At 51.3% G+C, this 16914-nt stretch overlaps 1 protein-coding gene across 1 annotated transcript in view; it reads left to right on the plus strand.

Annotated features, from left to right (window-relative positions):
• The window catches only part of KIF18B (kinesin family member 18B), a 193655-nt gene that overhangs the window by 132774 nt on the left and 43967 nt on the right, over positions 1-16914 (plus strand). Inside the window, exon 11 of the mRNA XM_075328348.1 lies at positions 12789-12874. Within this exon, the coding sequence (XP_075184463.1) occupies positions 12789-12874 (86 nt within the window). The remainder of the gene's footprint in view (positions 1-12788; positions 12875-16914) is intronic.

A 16914-nucleotide genomic window follows, 5' to 3' on the forward strand; every position in this document is an offset into this window, starting at 1 on the left:
TCCTCCCACACTCCGTCTCAGCAGCTAAGTACCTGAGACGTTCATATGTTGGGGGTCTCTGTCCTTTATTGTATGGGGAGAGTGTGTTTGTTGTACTTGTTTTTGGCATTTCCGGCGGGTTCTCTGGCTTTCGCCCGAAACCGCGCCGATGGTGCCTGCGTGTCGGCCTCGCTGCTCAAATTTAGGCCCCGGCTTCGCCGGAGGCCTAGTTTCTGTGACCTGCCCTCGCATGTCACTCATGCAGAGGGACAGGCACGGCTCCTCCCGGCGGCCGTCCTGCACAGGGGAGGGACACTCCCCACTGCTTGTGAGTGACTCCTCCCCTGCAGGTCTCTATGGCCCTCCAGATCCCGCCTTCCTACAGGGACGCCCCCTGTCCCGCCCCCTCTCCTCGCTCCGGCGGCCATTTTCTTGGACACCGTTCACTCTGCGCTGGGCCATCCTGCACTCTGCATCCCTGCTGAGGCGCTGTGCATTGGGGGTCCGGGCTTCGGGATCTGAAGGGCACACAACACCGCTTCCAGCGGTCTGGTAAGCCACAGCCGGTCTCTGGCTGTGGACCTCTGTATATATATATGGGCGGCACAGTGGCTCAGTGGTTAGCACTGCAGCCTTGCAGCGCTGGGGTCCTAGGTTCAAATCCCACCAAGGACACTATCTGCAAGGAGTTTGTATGTTCTCCCCGTGTTTGCACAGGTTTCCTCCGGGTACTCTAGTTTCCTCCCACACTCCAACAACATGTATGCAAAGTATGTATGTATGGCGCTGTGGAATTAATAGCGCTATATAAGTGAATAAATATTATTTATTATTATTATTAGGTGTTGGATTGGATTTTAATAGACCTTCAATAAACTAAAAACTGCTGACGCGTTTCAGATTTCTTTACACATTGCTAGCATTGAATAAAGAGGTCTGAAATGCGTCTGAGGCTCTTAAAATCCAATCCAACATCTAACTGCAAACGCGTTTCTGAAATCTTTACACATTGCTAGCATTGAGTAAAGAGGTCTGAAACGCGTCTGCAGCTCTTAAAATCTAATCAAACATCTAAGAACCACAAACGCGTTTCAGAAGTCTTTACACATTGCTTGCATTGAATAAAGAGGTCTGAAACGCGTCTGTCTCAGGTGTTTGGATTTTAATGGACCTTCAATAAACTAAAAACAGCTGACACGTTTCAGACTTCTTTACGCATTGCTAGCATTGAATAAAGGTCTGAAACGCGTCTGTGGCTCTTAGGTGTTGGATTGGATTTTAACGGATTTTCAGTAAACTACAATTTTTAAGGATCTTTTTTTGGTGACAATCAAACTGCTGTAGGCACCTTACACCCTGATCTGGTAAAAATCGGGGGTTTTGGATAAAATTCATTGATTGGGTTTCCCTTGGATGAAGAAGACTCCTCGTAGAGCGCTAAAACCTGGGACGATCCTCCCCAGACTTGTATAACGGGTGCAAATAATGGAAAAAAACACTTCCTCTCAAGTTTTATTTACCTCCACCTAATTTCGTTATCAGAAGACCTGGTTGGAACTGAATCCGTCTATAGAGACGTCAACGTTTTTGCTTCTTTGCATAGGAGCAATATTATATAGGTTTAGATGTCTACATGACCATTATACATCACGTCGTGGATGCAAAAACCATTCAAGAGAGACATTCTTGGTGGTAGTGCACTTTCTGCAGAAGTAATTCCTCCGGCCGGGGCTCCAGAGATAATGTCCTGGCCACTTGTCTGTTCTCTGATCTCTTTAGCATCTGTTAGTTTGTGTTTTTCGGCTTTCTGAAGAATTTGGGTTCCAGGGGCCTCCTCTCTACCATGTAGGTTGAACAAGGTCACGCGCTGGGGTTACTCCTGCCCGGCCGCTGGCGCTTGGTCATCTCCTTTTTAACTCCTTAAGCTGAAGAAACTATACCTACGGTATATAGATCAACCTGATTCGTCCTATGTTGTGACATTTGCCAGAATTCCCATCAGCGATATGAGATATTAGGATAACTCAGGGGTGACGGAGGTAGTTACCCCTCTCCCCATAGTTTGATTTGTGCCTAATAACCACTATTATAACATTTTTGCATCACTTCCCTTCTATTGCCTCCTGGTTGCACTGTCTATTGCTGGCTGCAGAATGAGTTAACTGAGAATCATTCAGTGTGTTCGCTATGACGGTCCAATACGAGAAATTCTAACTCTTTTATCTGATAAAGCACAGACCTCATCAAAGTTGAATGTGCCAGGAAACAGAGAGCCTGTTAACAGAATTCACCGGCTATAGTTTGTTTTTTTTTTTTAAAGTAATAACCTGTCTTTTACTCGCCGTCCCAGAGTCCAGCATAGAGTTTTGCGCTTCTGCTTTTATGTCTGTTGTCTGCAGTGCTGATGTACTTAAGCAAGCATTGTTGACCTTAGGGAGATCAACATATCCACTGCGGAGACACCATCACGTGTTTCTCAACGCAGTGATTCTAGAGCATTGCCCCCTGGGAAGTATGCAAATAAGAAAGCCGCGGAGACACCATCACGTGTTTCTCAACGCTGGCAGGAAACTAGCCAGGTCTTTCACCGGGAAGGAACAACCACGGGAAGGGCAGTCTCCAGTCAAGGAGACCACCTATACCAAACATGGTATCCATCCACAGACAGCTGTTTCGGGGTATTTGCCCCTCATCAGTGTGGAGTAGGAATCTGGCTAGTGGGTGCATTGCCTAGTAAAAGACTACTTAAGCAAGCATTGTTGACCTTAGGGAGATCAACATATCCACTGCGGAGACACCATCACGTGTTTCTCAACGCAGTGATTCTAGAGCATTGCCCCCTGGGAAGTGGGGAAGTCACATCGACGGCACTGCAGGCAATTGTTGAGCTCCTCATGGCTCTTAAGAGGCTGGTGCTCTCACCTCAGGCAGTACCGCCGAGCCGGACCACATGGATCAGGGTTGTCCTTGTAGGACCAGTAGCTGTCACGGTTGTCTCTCTGTTGTAGATACTAGTTACAGGTTCTAGGCCAGAGTCTCTTTGCCTTGAGACTCTGCAGTTTAAATATATTCCTTTTCCTTTAGAGAGGAGAGGGTTAATGTCAGTATTCCTTGCCAGCGAGCATTCTCCTCACCTTTTCAGGTGTTTCCTGTTTGGTTCACTCCCAGTCCTTATAAACACTTTCTACTTCCTGTAGAGGGTGCCGGTTATTCTATCATTCATTTGGATGTGTGGCCTGGAGGTGGAAGGAGCTGGTGGAGCCCTCTCTGCAAGTTGCTGTGATGGCTGCAGCAGTCTGTTGTTGTGTTTTTCCCCTGTCTCTTTCCTTCCCTTGGTGTGTTATTAGTGCAGCGGTGGGGCTAGCGTCCCTCACCTGCCAACTCACTAGCCAGGGCTATTACTGGGTTTGCCAGGGAATCCGGTATCTTGTTCGGCGACAGGTGTGGAACCTGTATAGGGCCTGGCTAGAAGTGTAGGGTACAGGTGAGTGAAGGCAGTGTCCCATCTAACCCTCACTAGCACTAGGGCCCACCCTTGTTAAAGTATCCCCAGTGTACCCCTTGTGTTGTAGTGTGTTGCATCATGCGCCATACTTTCGGTATAGACTTATCATGGTGCAGGGAACACATACCTAGCTAATTTGCCCCATCTTCACCAACTCTCTACATCCTCCTGGGTAAATTGCCTCCATTATCGAACCGTTCCGCTCCCCCCTTAAAATATCTCGTGTTTAATAGTAAACACAGGCCCCCTTTTTTTGGATGAGGCTCTTAATTTCTTAACCAAATATTCCTAAATTTTATTATTAAAACATTTATGTCAATTCATAAATGAGAGAGAATGCAATTAATAAACCATAAAAAATGTATTATTGGCGGCGGTTCTGACGGATGTGCATGTTATTTAATCAGTCGGCACAGGCGGTGGGCGCTGGGATGCAGCTGGGACTAATAACTGGGTACCAGTGACCAGCATCATTACCAATGTGTTTCCCATTACTCCAGTTCTCCCAAGACATTTATCATCCATGCAATGTGCACTCGCCCTTATGCTACTAAATACAACCTTACCAGTTTCGTTACCCATCACTCATCCGTATTGGTGGATAAATAAGTGAACCCTACCTAACGCTAAGGCATCCAATGAGGTGGGAGTTATTTGGGGCCATCATCTGCCTTGCGTTAATATAAAGCCCGCTCCCTTAGTCATTTAGGGTCTGTACATATGTTCCATATGCACAACCTAATTGCTCATCTTGTAGTCTGAATTATAGGCTTTTTACTCTTTTTACAAGCCAACATATCCTGCTGTTTTGTGCATCCAGCTCCCCTGCAGAGTAGGGTTGTGCAGTGATTTAAAGGGGTTGGACTATATTTTTTTTAAAATAATTAACTATTTGTATTTGGGGGCTAAAAATCATTTTTGCAATTGAGTTTTTATAAAAAAAAAACAAAACAACTTCCCACCTCCTTATACTATTAAACAGAAATAGTGGAGCAGCGAGCCATCGGCTCCCTGCTGCACCACTTTTTTTTTTGTTTCTTAAATAATGAAATGTTTGTATTTGGGGCTAAAAATTATTATTGCAATTGGGTTTTTATTAAAAACCCAACTCTTCACCACCCAATACCATTAAACAGAATAGTGGAGGAGAGAGCCGTTGGCTCCCTGCTGCACCACACCTTTTTTTTTTTTGTCTATCTCTGGGGGGGGACATACTGATTATAGGGGCATCATAGTGTGTGTAGATGTGTTGTTGCAGGACTATCATACCCTATGTGGGGGTCCAATACTGTGTTGGGGGCTCTGGGGCCTCCATAATTTTATATATTATATATAATGGGCACTGTGGGTCCATCAGACTGTGTTGGGGGCACTTTCGGGGTATCACACTGTGGGAGTGATTATTCTGTATTTTGCTGGAGGTAACATGCTTGAGGGGGGACTGTGAGGAAAATTCACCATGGGGGTATCATGCAGTATGGGGGGGGGGGTCACTTTTTAGGGCAGCATACTCCTATAAGGTCCATTAGAGGGGTTATGTAGTGGGTGATTTTTATATACGCCACTGGCAGGGAGTTCGTTATTCTTTGAGATGTCTGTTTCTGAGCTCCTTTCTGCTGATTTTTTTTATCACAGACCACATCAAAGTTGAATGTGCAGGAAAATAAAGAGCCTGTGAGAGACAAACCGCACAAAATTTATTTTCTTCGGCGCTCCATTGGGAGACCCAGACGATTGTTTTCAAGATTGGGTGTATAGCACTGCCTCCGGAGGCCACACAAAGCATTACACTAAAAAGTGTAAGGCCCCTCCCCTTCTGGCTATACACCCCCCGTGGGATCACGGGCTGATCAGTTTTCAAGCTTTGTGCGAAGGAGGTCAGACATCCACGCATAGCTCCACTGTTTAGTCAGCAGCAGCTGCTGACTATATCGGATGGAAGAAAAGAGGGCCCATACTAGGGCCCCCAGCATGCTCCCTTCTCACCCCATTCCTATTGGCGGTGTTTGTTAAGGTTGAGGTACCCATTGTGGGTACGGAGGCTGGAGCCCACATGCTGCTTTCCTTCCCCATCCCCCTGAGGGGCTCTGAGGAAGTGGGATCTTACCGGCCCCCAAGCCCTGAGGCCGGTCTCCATCCACAGACCCGTAGAACCTGCTGGATACGGAGCTGGGTACCGTTCAGGGACAAGGCCCTGCAACATTCAGGTACTCTGTGTCCCCGTATGGACAGGCCGCGCACACTCCAGACTTGCTGGGTGTGCTAGTGCGCCGGGGACAGTAGCGCTGCGCGCTGGGGTTACAGTCACTGCAGTTTCTCTGAGGGACTTTATGTGTTGGGGACTGCCGCACCGGCCGCCCCTGGAGCGGCGGCGCGGCTGAGACTTGTGGTGCGCCGGGGACTTAGCGCCGACCGTGCTTTTACGACGGCGGCGCTTATAAATCTAGTCCCCGGCTTTTGCGGCCTAGCTCCGCTTCGTTCCCGCCCCCACCCTGTCAATCAGGGCAAGGGAGAGACGCTGTACGATAGTCAGCGCCGAGGGCTGGAGTCTCATTTACATACTCCAGCCCTCTCACTGTGCACAGTGGGACGCAGGTTTCCCGCACTTTGTCTGCACACGCCCAGGGCCCGCCCCTCTCCACAGGACGCCGGCAGCCATTCCTACATGCAGTCTGGCTGGAGAACGGACACAGGCTCTGGGAGACCCAGACAAGGGATTTCTGGCGACCACATACCCGCGTTAAGCGGGCGGTAAGCAGCACATTAGTGCTGGCCCCACTAGTGCCACAGTGTTATATTGGTGTATTTTTTTCTCTATACCATATATATATATATATATATATATATATATTGCACTGTAAGGTCGCTTCTTGGCTGTATACCCTATATTGCTCTGAGGAGACGACAACATGTCATCCGCAAAACGCAAGGGTGCCAAGACAAAGGCTGTATACGCTGCTTGTGCCGCTTGTGGGGCTGATCTACCGGCAGGTTCCAATGACCCCCATTGTGTGCAATGTTCGGTCCCTGTGCCACTTCGTCAGCCGGAGTCTATGGTGGTAGTGGCCCAGGCAGAGTCACCGGTGAACCCTGTCCCGGTGACGGGGACAGAGTTTGCAGTTTTTGCTGACAAGATGTCTGTCACTATGACAAAAATCCTAGAGACCTTGCAGGCCAGGCCAGTTACTCAGACCATGGACACTGCTGCGTCAATGTTCCCCGGTCCCCCTCAGTTGGAGTTAATCCGTGCTTCAAGGGGGTCCCAGGCATCTCAGGCTGAAGGCTCTGACTCAGATGACAGTCCCAGGCAGCCTAAGCGAGCTCGCTGGGAGAGACCCTCCACGTCATCACGCGGATCAGGGTCTCAGCGAGAAGAGTCTCTGCATGATGAGACAGAGGAGGGTGATCAGGAGTCTAATCCTGAGACCGCTCTCAATCTGGATACTCCTGATGGTGACGCCATGGTAAATGACCTTATAGCGGCCATCAATAGACTGTTGGATATTTCTCCCCCAGCCCCTTCAGCAGAAGAGGCAGCTGCACAGCAGGAGAAGTTCCATTTCAGGTATCCCAAGCGTATACTGAGTACTTTTCTGGACCACGCTGACTTCAGAGAATCAGTCCAGAAACATCATGCTTATCCAGACAAGCGTTTCTCCAAACGTCTTAAGGATACACGTTATCCCTTTCCCCCTGACGTGGTCAAACGCTGGACCCAGTGTCCAAAGGTGGATCCCCCAATCTCCAGGCTTGCGGCTAGATCCATAGTTGCAGTGGAGGATGGGGCTTCACTTAAAGATGCCAATGACAGACAGATGGACCTTTGGTTGAAATCTGTCTATGAAGCTATCGGCGCGTCGTTTGCTCCAGCATTCGCGGCCGTGTGGGCACTCCAAGCTATTTCAGCTGGTCTGGCACAGGTGGACTCTATCATACGTCCAGCAGTGCCGCAAGTGGAGTCCTTAACTTCGCAGATGTCTGCGTTTGCGACCTATGCTATCAACGCTATCCTGGACTCTACGAGCCGTACCTCAATGGCGTCTGCCAACTCGGTGGTTTTGCGCAGAGCCTTGTGGTTAAAAGAATGGAAAGCGGATTCTGCTTCCAAAAAATGTTTAACCAGCTTGCCACTATCTGTAGACAGACTGTTTGGTGAGCAATTGGCTGAAATCATTAAACAGTCCAAGGGTAAAGACTCCTCCTTACCCCAGCCCAGATCAAGCAAACCTCAACAAAGGAGGTGGCAGTCGAGGTTTCGGTCCTTTCGAGGCTCCGGCAAGGCCCAATTCTCCTCGTCCAAAGGGACTCAGAAGGAGCAAAGGGGCTCAGATTCCTGGCGGGCGCACTCACGCCCCAAGAAAGCAACCGGAGGAACCGCTTCCAAGGCGGCTGCCTCATGACTTTCGGCCTCCTCCCTCCGCATCCTCGGTCGGTGGCAGGCTCTCCCGCTTTTGCGACATTTGGCTGCCACAGGTCAAGGACCGGTGGGTAACAGACATTTTGTCTCACGGGTACAGGATAGAGTTCAGTTCTCGTCCTCCGCCTCGGTTCTTCAGAACTTCCCCACATCCCGACCGAGCCGATGCTCTTCTGCAGGCGGTGGGCTCACTAAGAGCAGAAGGAGTGGTGATCCCTGTTCCTCTTCAGGAACAAGGGCAAGGTTTTTACTCCAATCTCTTCGTGGTTCCAAAAAAGGACGGCTCGTTCCGTCCTGTTCTGGACCTAAAGCTGCTCAACAAGCATGTGAACGCCAGGCGGTTCCGGATGGAATCCCTCCGCTCCGTCATTGCCTCAATGTCTCAAGGAGATTTCCTTGCATCAATAGACATCAAAGATGCTTATCTCCACGTGCCGATTGCTACAGAGCACCAACGTTTTCTACGTTTTGTGAGAGGAGACGAACATCTCCAGTTCGTAGCTCTGCCATTTGGTCTGGCGACAGCCCCACGGGTTTTCACCAAGGTCACGGCGGCAGTGGTAGCAGTCTTGCACTCCCAGGGACACTCGGTGATCCCTTACTGGGACGATCTACTTGTCAAAGCACCCTCTCAAGAGGCATGCCAACACAGCCTGAATGTTGCGCTGGAGACTCTCCAGACTTTCGGGTGGATCATCAACTTTTCAAAGTCAAATCTGTCACCGACTCAATCACTCTCAGCGATAGTGAAGCTTCCGCTGGACAAGCAGCGGTCACTACAGACAGGGGTACAGTCTCTCCTTCATGGTCAGTCGCACTCCTTAAGGCGCCTCATGCACTTCCTAGGGAAGATGGTGGCAGCAATGGAGGCAGTCCCGTTTGCACAGTTTCATCTGCGCCCACTTCAATGGGACATTCTCCGCCAATGGGACGGGAAGTCAACTTCCCTGGACAGGAAAGTCTCCCTTTCCCAGACGGCCAAGGACTCTCTGCAATGGTGGCTTCTTCCCACCTCCTTATCACAGGGAAGATCATTCCTACCCCCATCCTGGGCAGTGGTCACGACAGACGCGAGTCTGTCAGGGTGGGGAGCAGTTTTTCTCCACCACAGGGCTCAAGGGACGTGGACTCAGCAGGAGTCCACCCTTCAGATCAATGTTCTGGAAATCAGGGCAGTGTACCTTGCCCTACTAGCCTTCCAGCAGTGGCTGGAAGGAAAGCAGATCCGAATTCAGTCGGACAACTCCACAGCGGTGGCATACATCAACCACCAAGGAGGGACACGCAGTCGGCAAGCCTTCCAGGAAGTCCGGCGGATTCTGTTGTGGGTGGAGGACAGAGCATCCACCATATCAGCGGTTCACATCCCGGGCGTAGAAAACTGGGAAGCAGACTTCCTCAGTCGCCAGGGTATGGACGCAGGGGAATGGTCCCTTCACCCGGACGTGTTTCAGGAAATCTGTCGCCGCTGGGGGGTGCCGGACGTCGACCTAATGGCGTCGCGGCACAACAACAAGGTCCCGACGTTCATGGCACGGTCTCGCGATCAAAGAGCTCTGGCGGCAGACGCCTTAGTGCAAGATTGGTCGCAGTTCCGGCTCCCTTATGTGTTCCCACCTCTGGCACTCTTGCCCAGAGTGCTACGCAAGATCAGATCCGATTGCAGCCGCGTCATACTCGTCGCCCCAGACTGGCCGAGGAGGTCGTGGTACCCGGATCTGTGGCATCTCACGGTCGGCCAACCGTGGACACTACCAGACCGACCAGACTTACTGTCCCAAGGGCCGTTTTTCCATCGGAATTCTGCGGCCCTGAACCTGACTGTGTGGCCATTGAGTCCTGGATCCTAGCGTCTTCAGGATTATCCCAAGGAGTCGTTGCCACCATGAGACAGGCTAGGAAGTCTACTTCTGCTAAGATCTACCACAGAACGTGGAGGATTTTCTTATCCTGGTGCTCTGCACAAGGAGTATCCCCCTGGCCATTCGCGTTACCTACTTTTCTTTCCTTCCTACAATCTGGGTTGGAAAAGGGCTTGTCGCTCGGCTCCCTTAAAGGGCAAGTCTCGGCACTATCCGTGTTTTTTCAGAAGCGTCTAGCACGACTTTCTGAGGTGCGCACGTTCCTGCAGGGGGTTTGTCATATCGTCCCTCCGTACAGGCGGCCGTTAGATCCATGGGATCTAAACAGGGTACTAGTTGCTCTCCAGAAGCCGCCCTTCGAGCCTCTGAGGGATGTTTCACTTTCTCGTCTCTCACAGAAAGTGGCCTTTCTGGTGGCGGTCACGTCTCTTCGGAGAGTGTCTGAGCTAGCAGCGCTGTCATCCAAGGCTCCCTTCCTAGTGTTCCACGAGGACAAGGTAGTGCTGCGCCCCATTCAGGAGTTTCTCCCTAAGGTGGTATCCTCTTTTCATCTTAATCAGGATATCTCCTTGCCTTCCTTTTGTCCTCATCCAGTTCTTCGGTATGAAAAGGATTTACATTTGTTAGATCTGGTGAGAGCACTCAGAATCTACATTTCCCGCACGGCGCCCCTGCGCCGCTCGGATGCACTCTTTGTCCTTGTCGCTGGTAAGCGCAAAGGATCGCAGGCTTCCAAAGCCACCCTGGCTCGATGGATCAAGGAACCAATTCTTGAAGCCTACCGTTCTGCGGGGCTTCCGGTTCCATCAGGGCTGAAGGCCCACTCTACCAGAGCCGTGGGTGCGTCCTGGGCATTACGACACCAGGCTACGGCTCAACAGGTGTGCCAGGCAGCTACCTGGTCGAGTCTGCACACTTTCACCAAACATTATCAGGTGCATACCTATGCTTCGGCGGACGCCAGCCTAGGTAGAAGAGTCCTGCAGGCGGCAGTTACCTCCCCGTAGGGGAAGGCTGTCTTTGCAGCTCTAACATGAGGTATTTCTTTACCCACCCAGGGACTGCTTTTGGACGTCCCAATCGTCTGGGTCTCCCAATGGAGCGCCGAAGAAGAAGGGAATTTTGTTACTTACCGTAAATTCCTTTTCTTCTAGCTCCTATTGGGAGACCCAGCACCCGCCCTGTTGTCCTTCGGGATTGTTGGGTTTTTTTCGGGTACACATGTTGTTCATGTTGAACGGTTTTCAGTTCTCCGATGTTACTTCGGAGTGAATTTGTTTAAACCAGTTATTGGCTTTCCTCCTTCTTGCTTTAGCACTAAAACTGATCAGCCCGTGATCCCACTGGGGGTGTATAGCCAGAAGGGGAGGGGCCTTACACTTTTTAGTGTAATGCTTTGTGTGGCCTCCGGAGGCAGTGCTATACACCCAATCTTGAAAACAATCGTCTGGGTCTCCCAATAGGAGCTAGAAGAAAAGGAATTTACGGTAAGTAACAAAATTCCCTTCTTTAGCATTTAAATAAAATAATAAATCAGAAATTTGTTCTCACTCTCTGGCAGGGAGTTTGTTAGGGTACTTCTCACATAGCGAGAGCACTGTTGAGTCACAGGTTTTTTGACATACCAGGGACCTCATCAGCAATGTCGCTGTGTGTGACACTAAGCAGTGACCTGGCCCCTGTTGTGAAATCGCTGATCATTACACACTGTTCTGGTTCATTTTTTGCTCGTTGGTCTCCCGCTGTGCAGCACACATCGGCGTGTTTTGACGGCGGCAGACCAACAAGCACCGACTCTATGTAAGCAGCGTACGCTGGTAACCAAGGTAAATATCTTGTAACCAAGAAAAGCGCTTTGCTTAATTACCCAATATTTACCCTGGTTACCAGTGTACACCGCTTAGCGCTGGCTCCCTGCACACGTAGCCAGGGTAAATATCTGGTAACAAAGCAAAGTGCTTTGCTTAGTAACCCAATGTGTACCCTGGCTACGTGTGCAGGGAGCCTGCCCTAAGCGGTGTATGCTGGTAACCAAGGTAAATATCGGGTAACCAAGCAAAGTGCTTTGCTTAGTTACCCAATATTTACTCTGGTTACCAAGCGCAGAGTTGCTGGTCACTGGTGAGATCTGCCTGATTGACAGCTCACCAGCGACCATGTAGCGACGCACCAGCGATCCTGACCAGGTCGTGTCGTGGTCGGAATCGCTGGTACGTTGTTTAGTGAGACGGTACCCTTACTCTTTTATCTCACTCCCTGAGCTCCTTTTTGCTGATTTTTGACCACAGACCACATCACCGTTGAATGTGCAGGAAAATAAAGAGCCTGTGAGAGACAAGCAGCACAAAAATTATTTTTAGCAATTAAATAAAATAATAAATCAGAAATTTGTTCTCATTGTCTGGCAGGGAGTTTTACTCTTTTATCTCACTTTCTGAGCTCCTTTCTGCTGATTTTTGACCACAGACCACATCACAGTTGAATGCGCAGGAAAATAAAGAGCCTGTGAGAGACAAACAGACCAAAAATTATTTTTAGCATTTAAGTAAAATAATAAATAGATAAATTGTTCTTAAAGGAGCTTTGAGCTCGGTCAGGTGGACTCGTGATGCTAAAATTTAGCTTTGGAAAAACGATCTACAGCTATCAATACAGTATATAGGATCTGGCACAGTGCGGCTGTTGGCATGTTGATGCCTCGGTACACTGGTATCTTGGGTTCAGATACAACCAAGGCATCATTTGTATGTTTTCTGCTTGTGAGTTATGCTATTTCTACAATGATTACTTCTCATTAGTCAGTCACATGACCATTGCAGCCAATCACTGGCCTCTGTAGTCACATGCAAATGTCATCGCTGATACCCTTGATTGGCAGCCGTGGTTATGTGACTGATAGGATATTATCACCCTAAAGACCACCAGGGTGTCTGGGGAGTCAACGGGTGAGCATTTGCTATCATTTATAACATATTTTGTATGAATCCGGAAAACCCCTTTAATGGTCATTATTTTGTCCTTTTAGGACTCTGGGTCTGAGAGCTTTGAAAGTGGATCTGGAGAGACCAATCTCAGCCTCCTGCTGGCCCCCCACCATCACAGCACAGAAAAGTAAGTGGTTTTGATGCATTGATAATATATTTTGCAGTGGTCACCCACAGTAAAATCTTGGAATTTGCAGCCACTAGTTTTGCTTTGTTAGCAAGGGCGGAATTTATGAAAATGCGAACAGACGTAAACAGGTGTAAACTGTGGCTTATCAGATATATCATCCAGAACTTTAGCCGGCAATCCCTGATCTTTTACATTGGAAGACATTGTGCATTTACATAGGATAGAACTGCTGTAATGTATGGGATTTTTTAATTGTCCTATTATTAAAGTATTCCCACATTGGTAAGTAGTGGCCTATCACTAATTTATGCCATCACTTAGGGGCACTTTGCACACTGCGACATCGCAAGCCGATGTTGCGATGCCGAGCGCGATAGTCCCCGCCCCCGTCGCAACTGCGATATCCTTGTGATAGCTGCCGTAGCGAACATTATCGCTACGGCAGCTTCACATGGACTCGCCTGCCCTGCGACCGTCGCTCTGGCCGGCGACCCGCCTCCTTATTAAAGGGGCGGGTCGTATGGCGTCACTGCGACGTCACACGGCAAGCGGCCAATAGGAGCGGAGGGGCGGAGATGAGCGGGATGTAAACATCCCGCCCACCTTCCTTCCGCATATCCTATGGAAGCCGCAGTGATGCTGGTAGGAGATGTTCCTCGCTCCTGCTGCTTCACATACAGCGATGTGTGCTGCTGCAGGAACGAGGAACAACATCGGACTGTCACGTCAGCGTAATTATGGATTACGCCGACGCTGCACCGATGATACGATTACGACGCTTTTGCGCTCGTTAATCGTATCATCGAGCCTTTACACACTACGATGTTGCATGCGATGCCAGAAGTGCGTCATTTTCATTTTGACCCCACCGACATCGCACGTGCGATGTCGTAGTGTGCAAAGTACCCCTTACAGGAGCTGCCCCCAGGAAGAAGTGGACAATTTTGTGCTTTTTCTTTTATTCCTGCTGCTCTCTTTAAATGTTGTTGTTGTTGTTGTGTTTTAGTTTTTTAATCTGCCATACGGGTCCAGAGATATGAGTTTTTCTTTTTAGTTAATGCTAATTGTTTGATCTTTACCAAGGTTGTTGCGCACACACACATGATCCTCTGGGTTGGCGTTGCGCGCTCACACACACGATCTTCTGGGGTGGCGTTGCGCACACACGATCTTCTGGGGCGGCGTTGCGCACACACGATCTTCTGGGGCGGCACTGCGCGCACACACGATCCTCTGGGGCGACACTGCGCGCACACACGATCTTCTGGGGCGGCGTTGCGCACACACGATCTTCTGGGGTGGCGTTGCGCGCACACGATCTTCTGGCGTGGCATTGCGCACATACGATCCTCTTGGGAGATGCTGCGCGCGCACGATCCTCTTGGAAGAAGCTGCGCGCGCACGATCCGCTTGGGAGACGCTGCGCGCGCACGATCCTCTTGGGAGACGCTGCGCGCGCACGATCCTCTTGGGAGACGCTGCGCGCGCACGATCCTCTTGGGAGACGCTGCGCGCGCACGATCCTCTTGGGAGACGCTGCGCGCGCACGATCCTCTTGGGAGACGCTGCGCGCGCACGATCCTCTTGGGAGACGCTGCGCGCGCACGATCCTCTTGGGAGACGCTGCGCGCGCACGATCCTCTTGGGAGACGCTGCGCGCGCACGATCCTCTTGGGAGACGCTGCGCGCGCACGATCCTCTTGGGAGACGCTGCGCGCGCACGATCCTCTTGGGAGACGCTGCGCGCGCACGATCCTCTTGGGAGACGCTGCGCGCGCGCGATCCTCTTGGGAGACGCTGCGCGCGCGCGATCCTCTTGGGAGACGCTGCGCGCGCGCGATCCTCTTGGGAGACGCTGCGCGCGCGCGATCCTCTTGGGAGACGCTGCGCGCGCGCGATCCTCTTGGGAGACGCTGCGCGCGCACGATCCTCTTGGGAGACGCTGCGCGCGCACGATCCTCTTGGGAGACGCTGCGCGCGCACGATCCTCTTGGGAGACGCTGCGCGCGCACGATCCTCTTGGGAGACGCTGCGCGCGCACGATCCTCTTGGGAGACGCTGCGCGCGCACGATCCTCTGGGGCGTGTCTTTAGGGTGTTCTGCATTATTACCCATTGAACCACACCTTTTTTTAAAGAACATAAATGATAACGAACTAAAAAGGACAATATTTCTTTATCGTTCCTATGGGAGACCCAGACCATGGGTGTATAGCTTCTGCCTCCGGAGGACACACAAAGTACTACACTCAAAAGTGTAGCTCCTCCCTCTGAGCTTATACACCCCCTGGAGAACCAGATCTAGCCAGTTTATCGCTTTGTGTCAGGAGGCATACATCCACACATGCATTCTCATCTGATTTTTGATTTTTGGGAAGAGTTTGAAGAAAAGCGGGTCCAAGCTGGACCCCCGGCATGTCCCTTCTCACCCCACTGTGTCGGCGGTGCTGTTAAGGTTGATTGCAAGGTTGGAGCCTTACATGCCGTGCTCCTTCACCATCCCTCCTGGGCTCTGGCTTGAAGTGGAAGCCAGCACGGTTCTCCATGCTTGGCAGGAGACCGGTCTGCATCCGCAGCCCTTCAGGATCCTGCTGGACCGGAGCACTCATCCCCAGGGATTTGGAACCCTGCGTCTCAGTAAGCTAAGTACCTGAGACGTTTATATATTGGGGGTCCCTGCACTTTATTGTTGGGGGAGAGTGTGCTGAGTGTATTTTGTGACATTTCCGGCGGGTTCTCTGGCTATCGCCGGAGAACCGCGCCAATGGTGCCTGCGCGCCGGCCGCACCGCTCAAATTTAGGCCCCGGCTTGGCCGGAGGCCTAGTTTCGGTTTCTCTGCCCTCGCATGTCATTCATGCAGAGGGACAGCGCGGCTCCGCCCAGCGGCCGTTCTGCATAGGGGAGAGACACTCCTCATTGAGTACATGTCTCCTCCCCTATAAGTCTCTATGGCCCTCCAGATCCCGCTCTCAGAGTAGGTCCCGCCCCCTCCCTTCGCTCCGGCGGCCATTTTCTCAGCGTTTTTCCCTGCGATCAGCTCTGGTCTGCAGCATCCCTGCTGAGGTGCTTGGGGGTCCGGGCTTTGGGATCTGGAGGGCACACAACACCGCTCCAGCGGTCTGGTAAGCCACAACCTCTGGTTGTGGACCTCTGTATATACTCTCTGGGGGTCATTCTGGCAGAGCCCCCACTCCAGCAGCATGTCACACACGAGGAGCAAGGCTCCAAAGCTGTTTTCTTCAGCGCTCTATTGGGAGACCCAGACGATTGGGGTATAGCTACTGCCCTCCGGAGGCCACACAAAGCACTACACCAAAAGTGCAAGGCCCCTCCCCTTCTGGCTATACCCCCCCGTGGTATCACGGGTACTCCAGTTTTAGCTTTGTGTGCGAAGGAGGTCAGACATTCCATGCATAGCTCCACAGATTTTAGTCAGCAGTAGCTGCTGACTATTTCGGATGGAAGAAAAGAGGGCCCATATAGGGCCCCCAGCATGCTCCCTTCTCACCCCTGGATGGTGTTGTAAGGTTGAGGTACCTATTGCTGGTACAGGGCTGGAGCCTCACATGCTGTTTTCCTTCCACATCCCCTTGGGGGCTCTGTGGAAGTGGGATCCTGCCGGCCTCAAAGCTCTGACGCCGGGCTCCATCCACAGACCCATAGCACCTGGTGGATGCCGAGCAGGAGTACCATCAGGGACCGGGCCCTGCATCATACAGGTACTCTGTGTCCCCGGCAGGCACAGACACACTCCGGGCTGGCTGGGTGTTGTAGTGCGCCGGGGACCGTACACTGAGCTGGTGTTCCTACAGTTATCTGGGGGACTTTGTGTTCTGGGAACGCAGCGCCGACCCTCACTGGACCGGGCGGCGCTGCTGTGACTTGTGGTGCGCCGGGGATACGCCGACCGCGCTTTTACGGCGGCGGCGTTTATAACTCTAGTCCCCGGCTTTTGGGCCTAGGACGCCGGCAGCTCCGATCGTTCCCGCCCCCACCCTGTCAATCAGGGTAGGGGAGAGACGCTGTTTCACGGCAGC

The sequence above is a fragment of the Anomaloglossus baeobatrachus genome, chromosome 11 (assembly GCF_048569485.1).
Source record: "Anomaloglossus baeobatrachus isolate aAnoBae1 chromosome 11, aAnoBae1.hap1, whole genome shotgun sequence".
NCBI lineage: Eukaryota > Metazoa > Chordata > Amphibia > Anura > Aromobatidae > Anomaloglossus > Anomaloglossus baeobatrachus.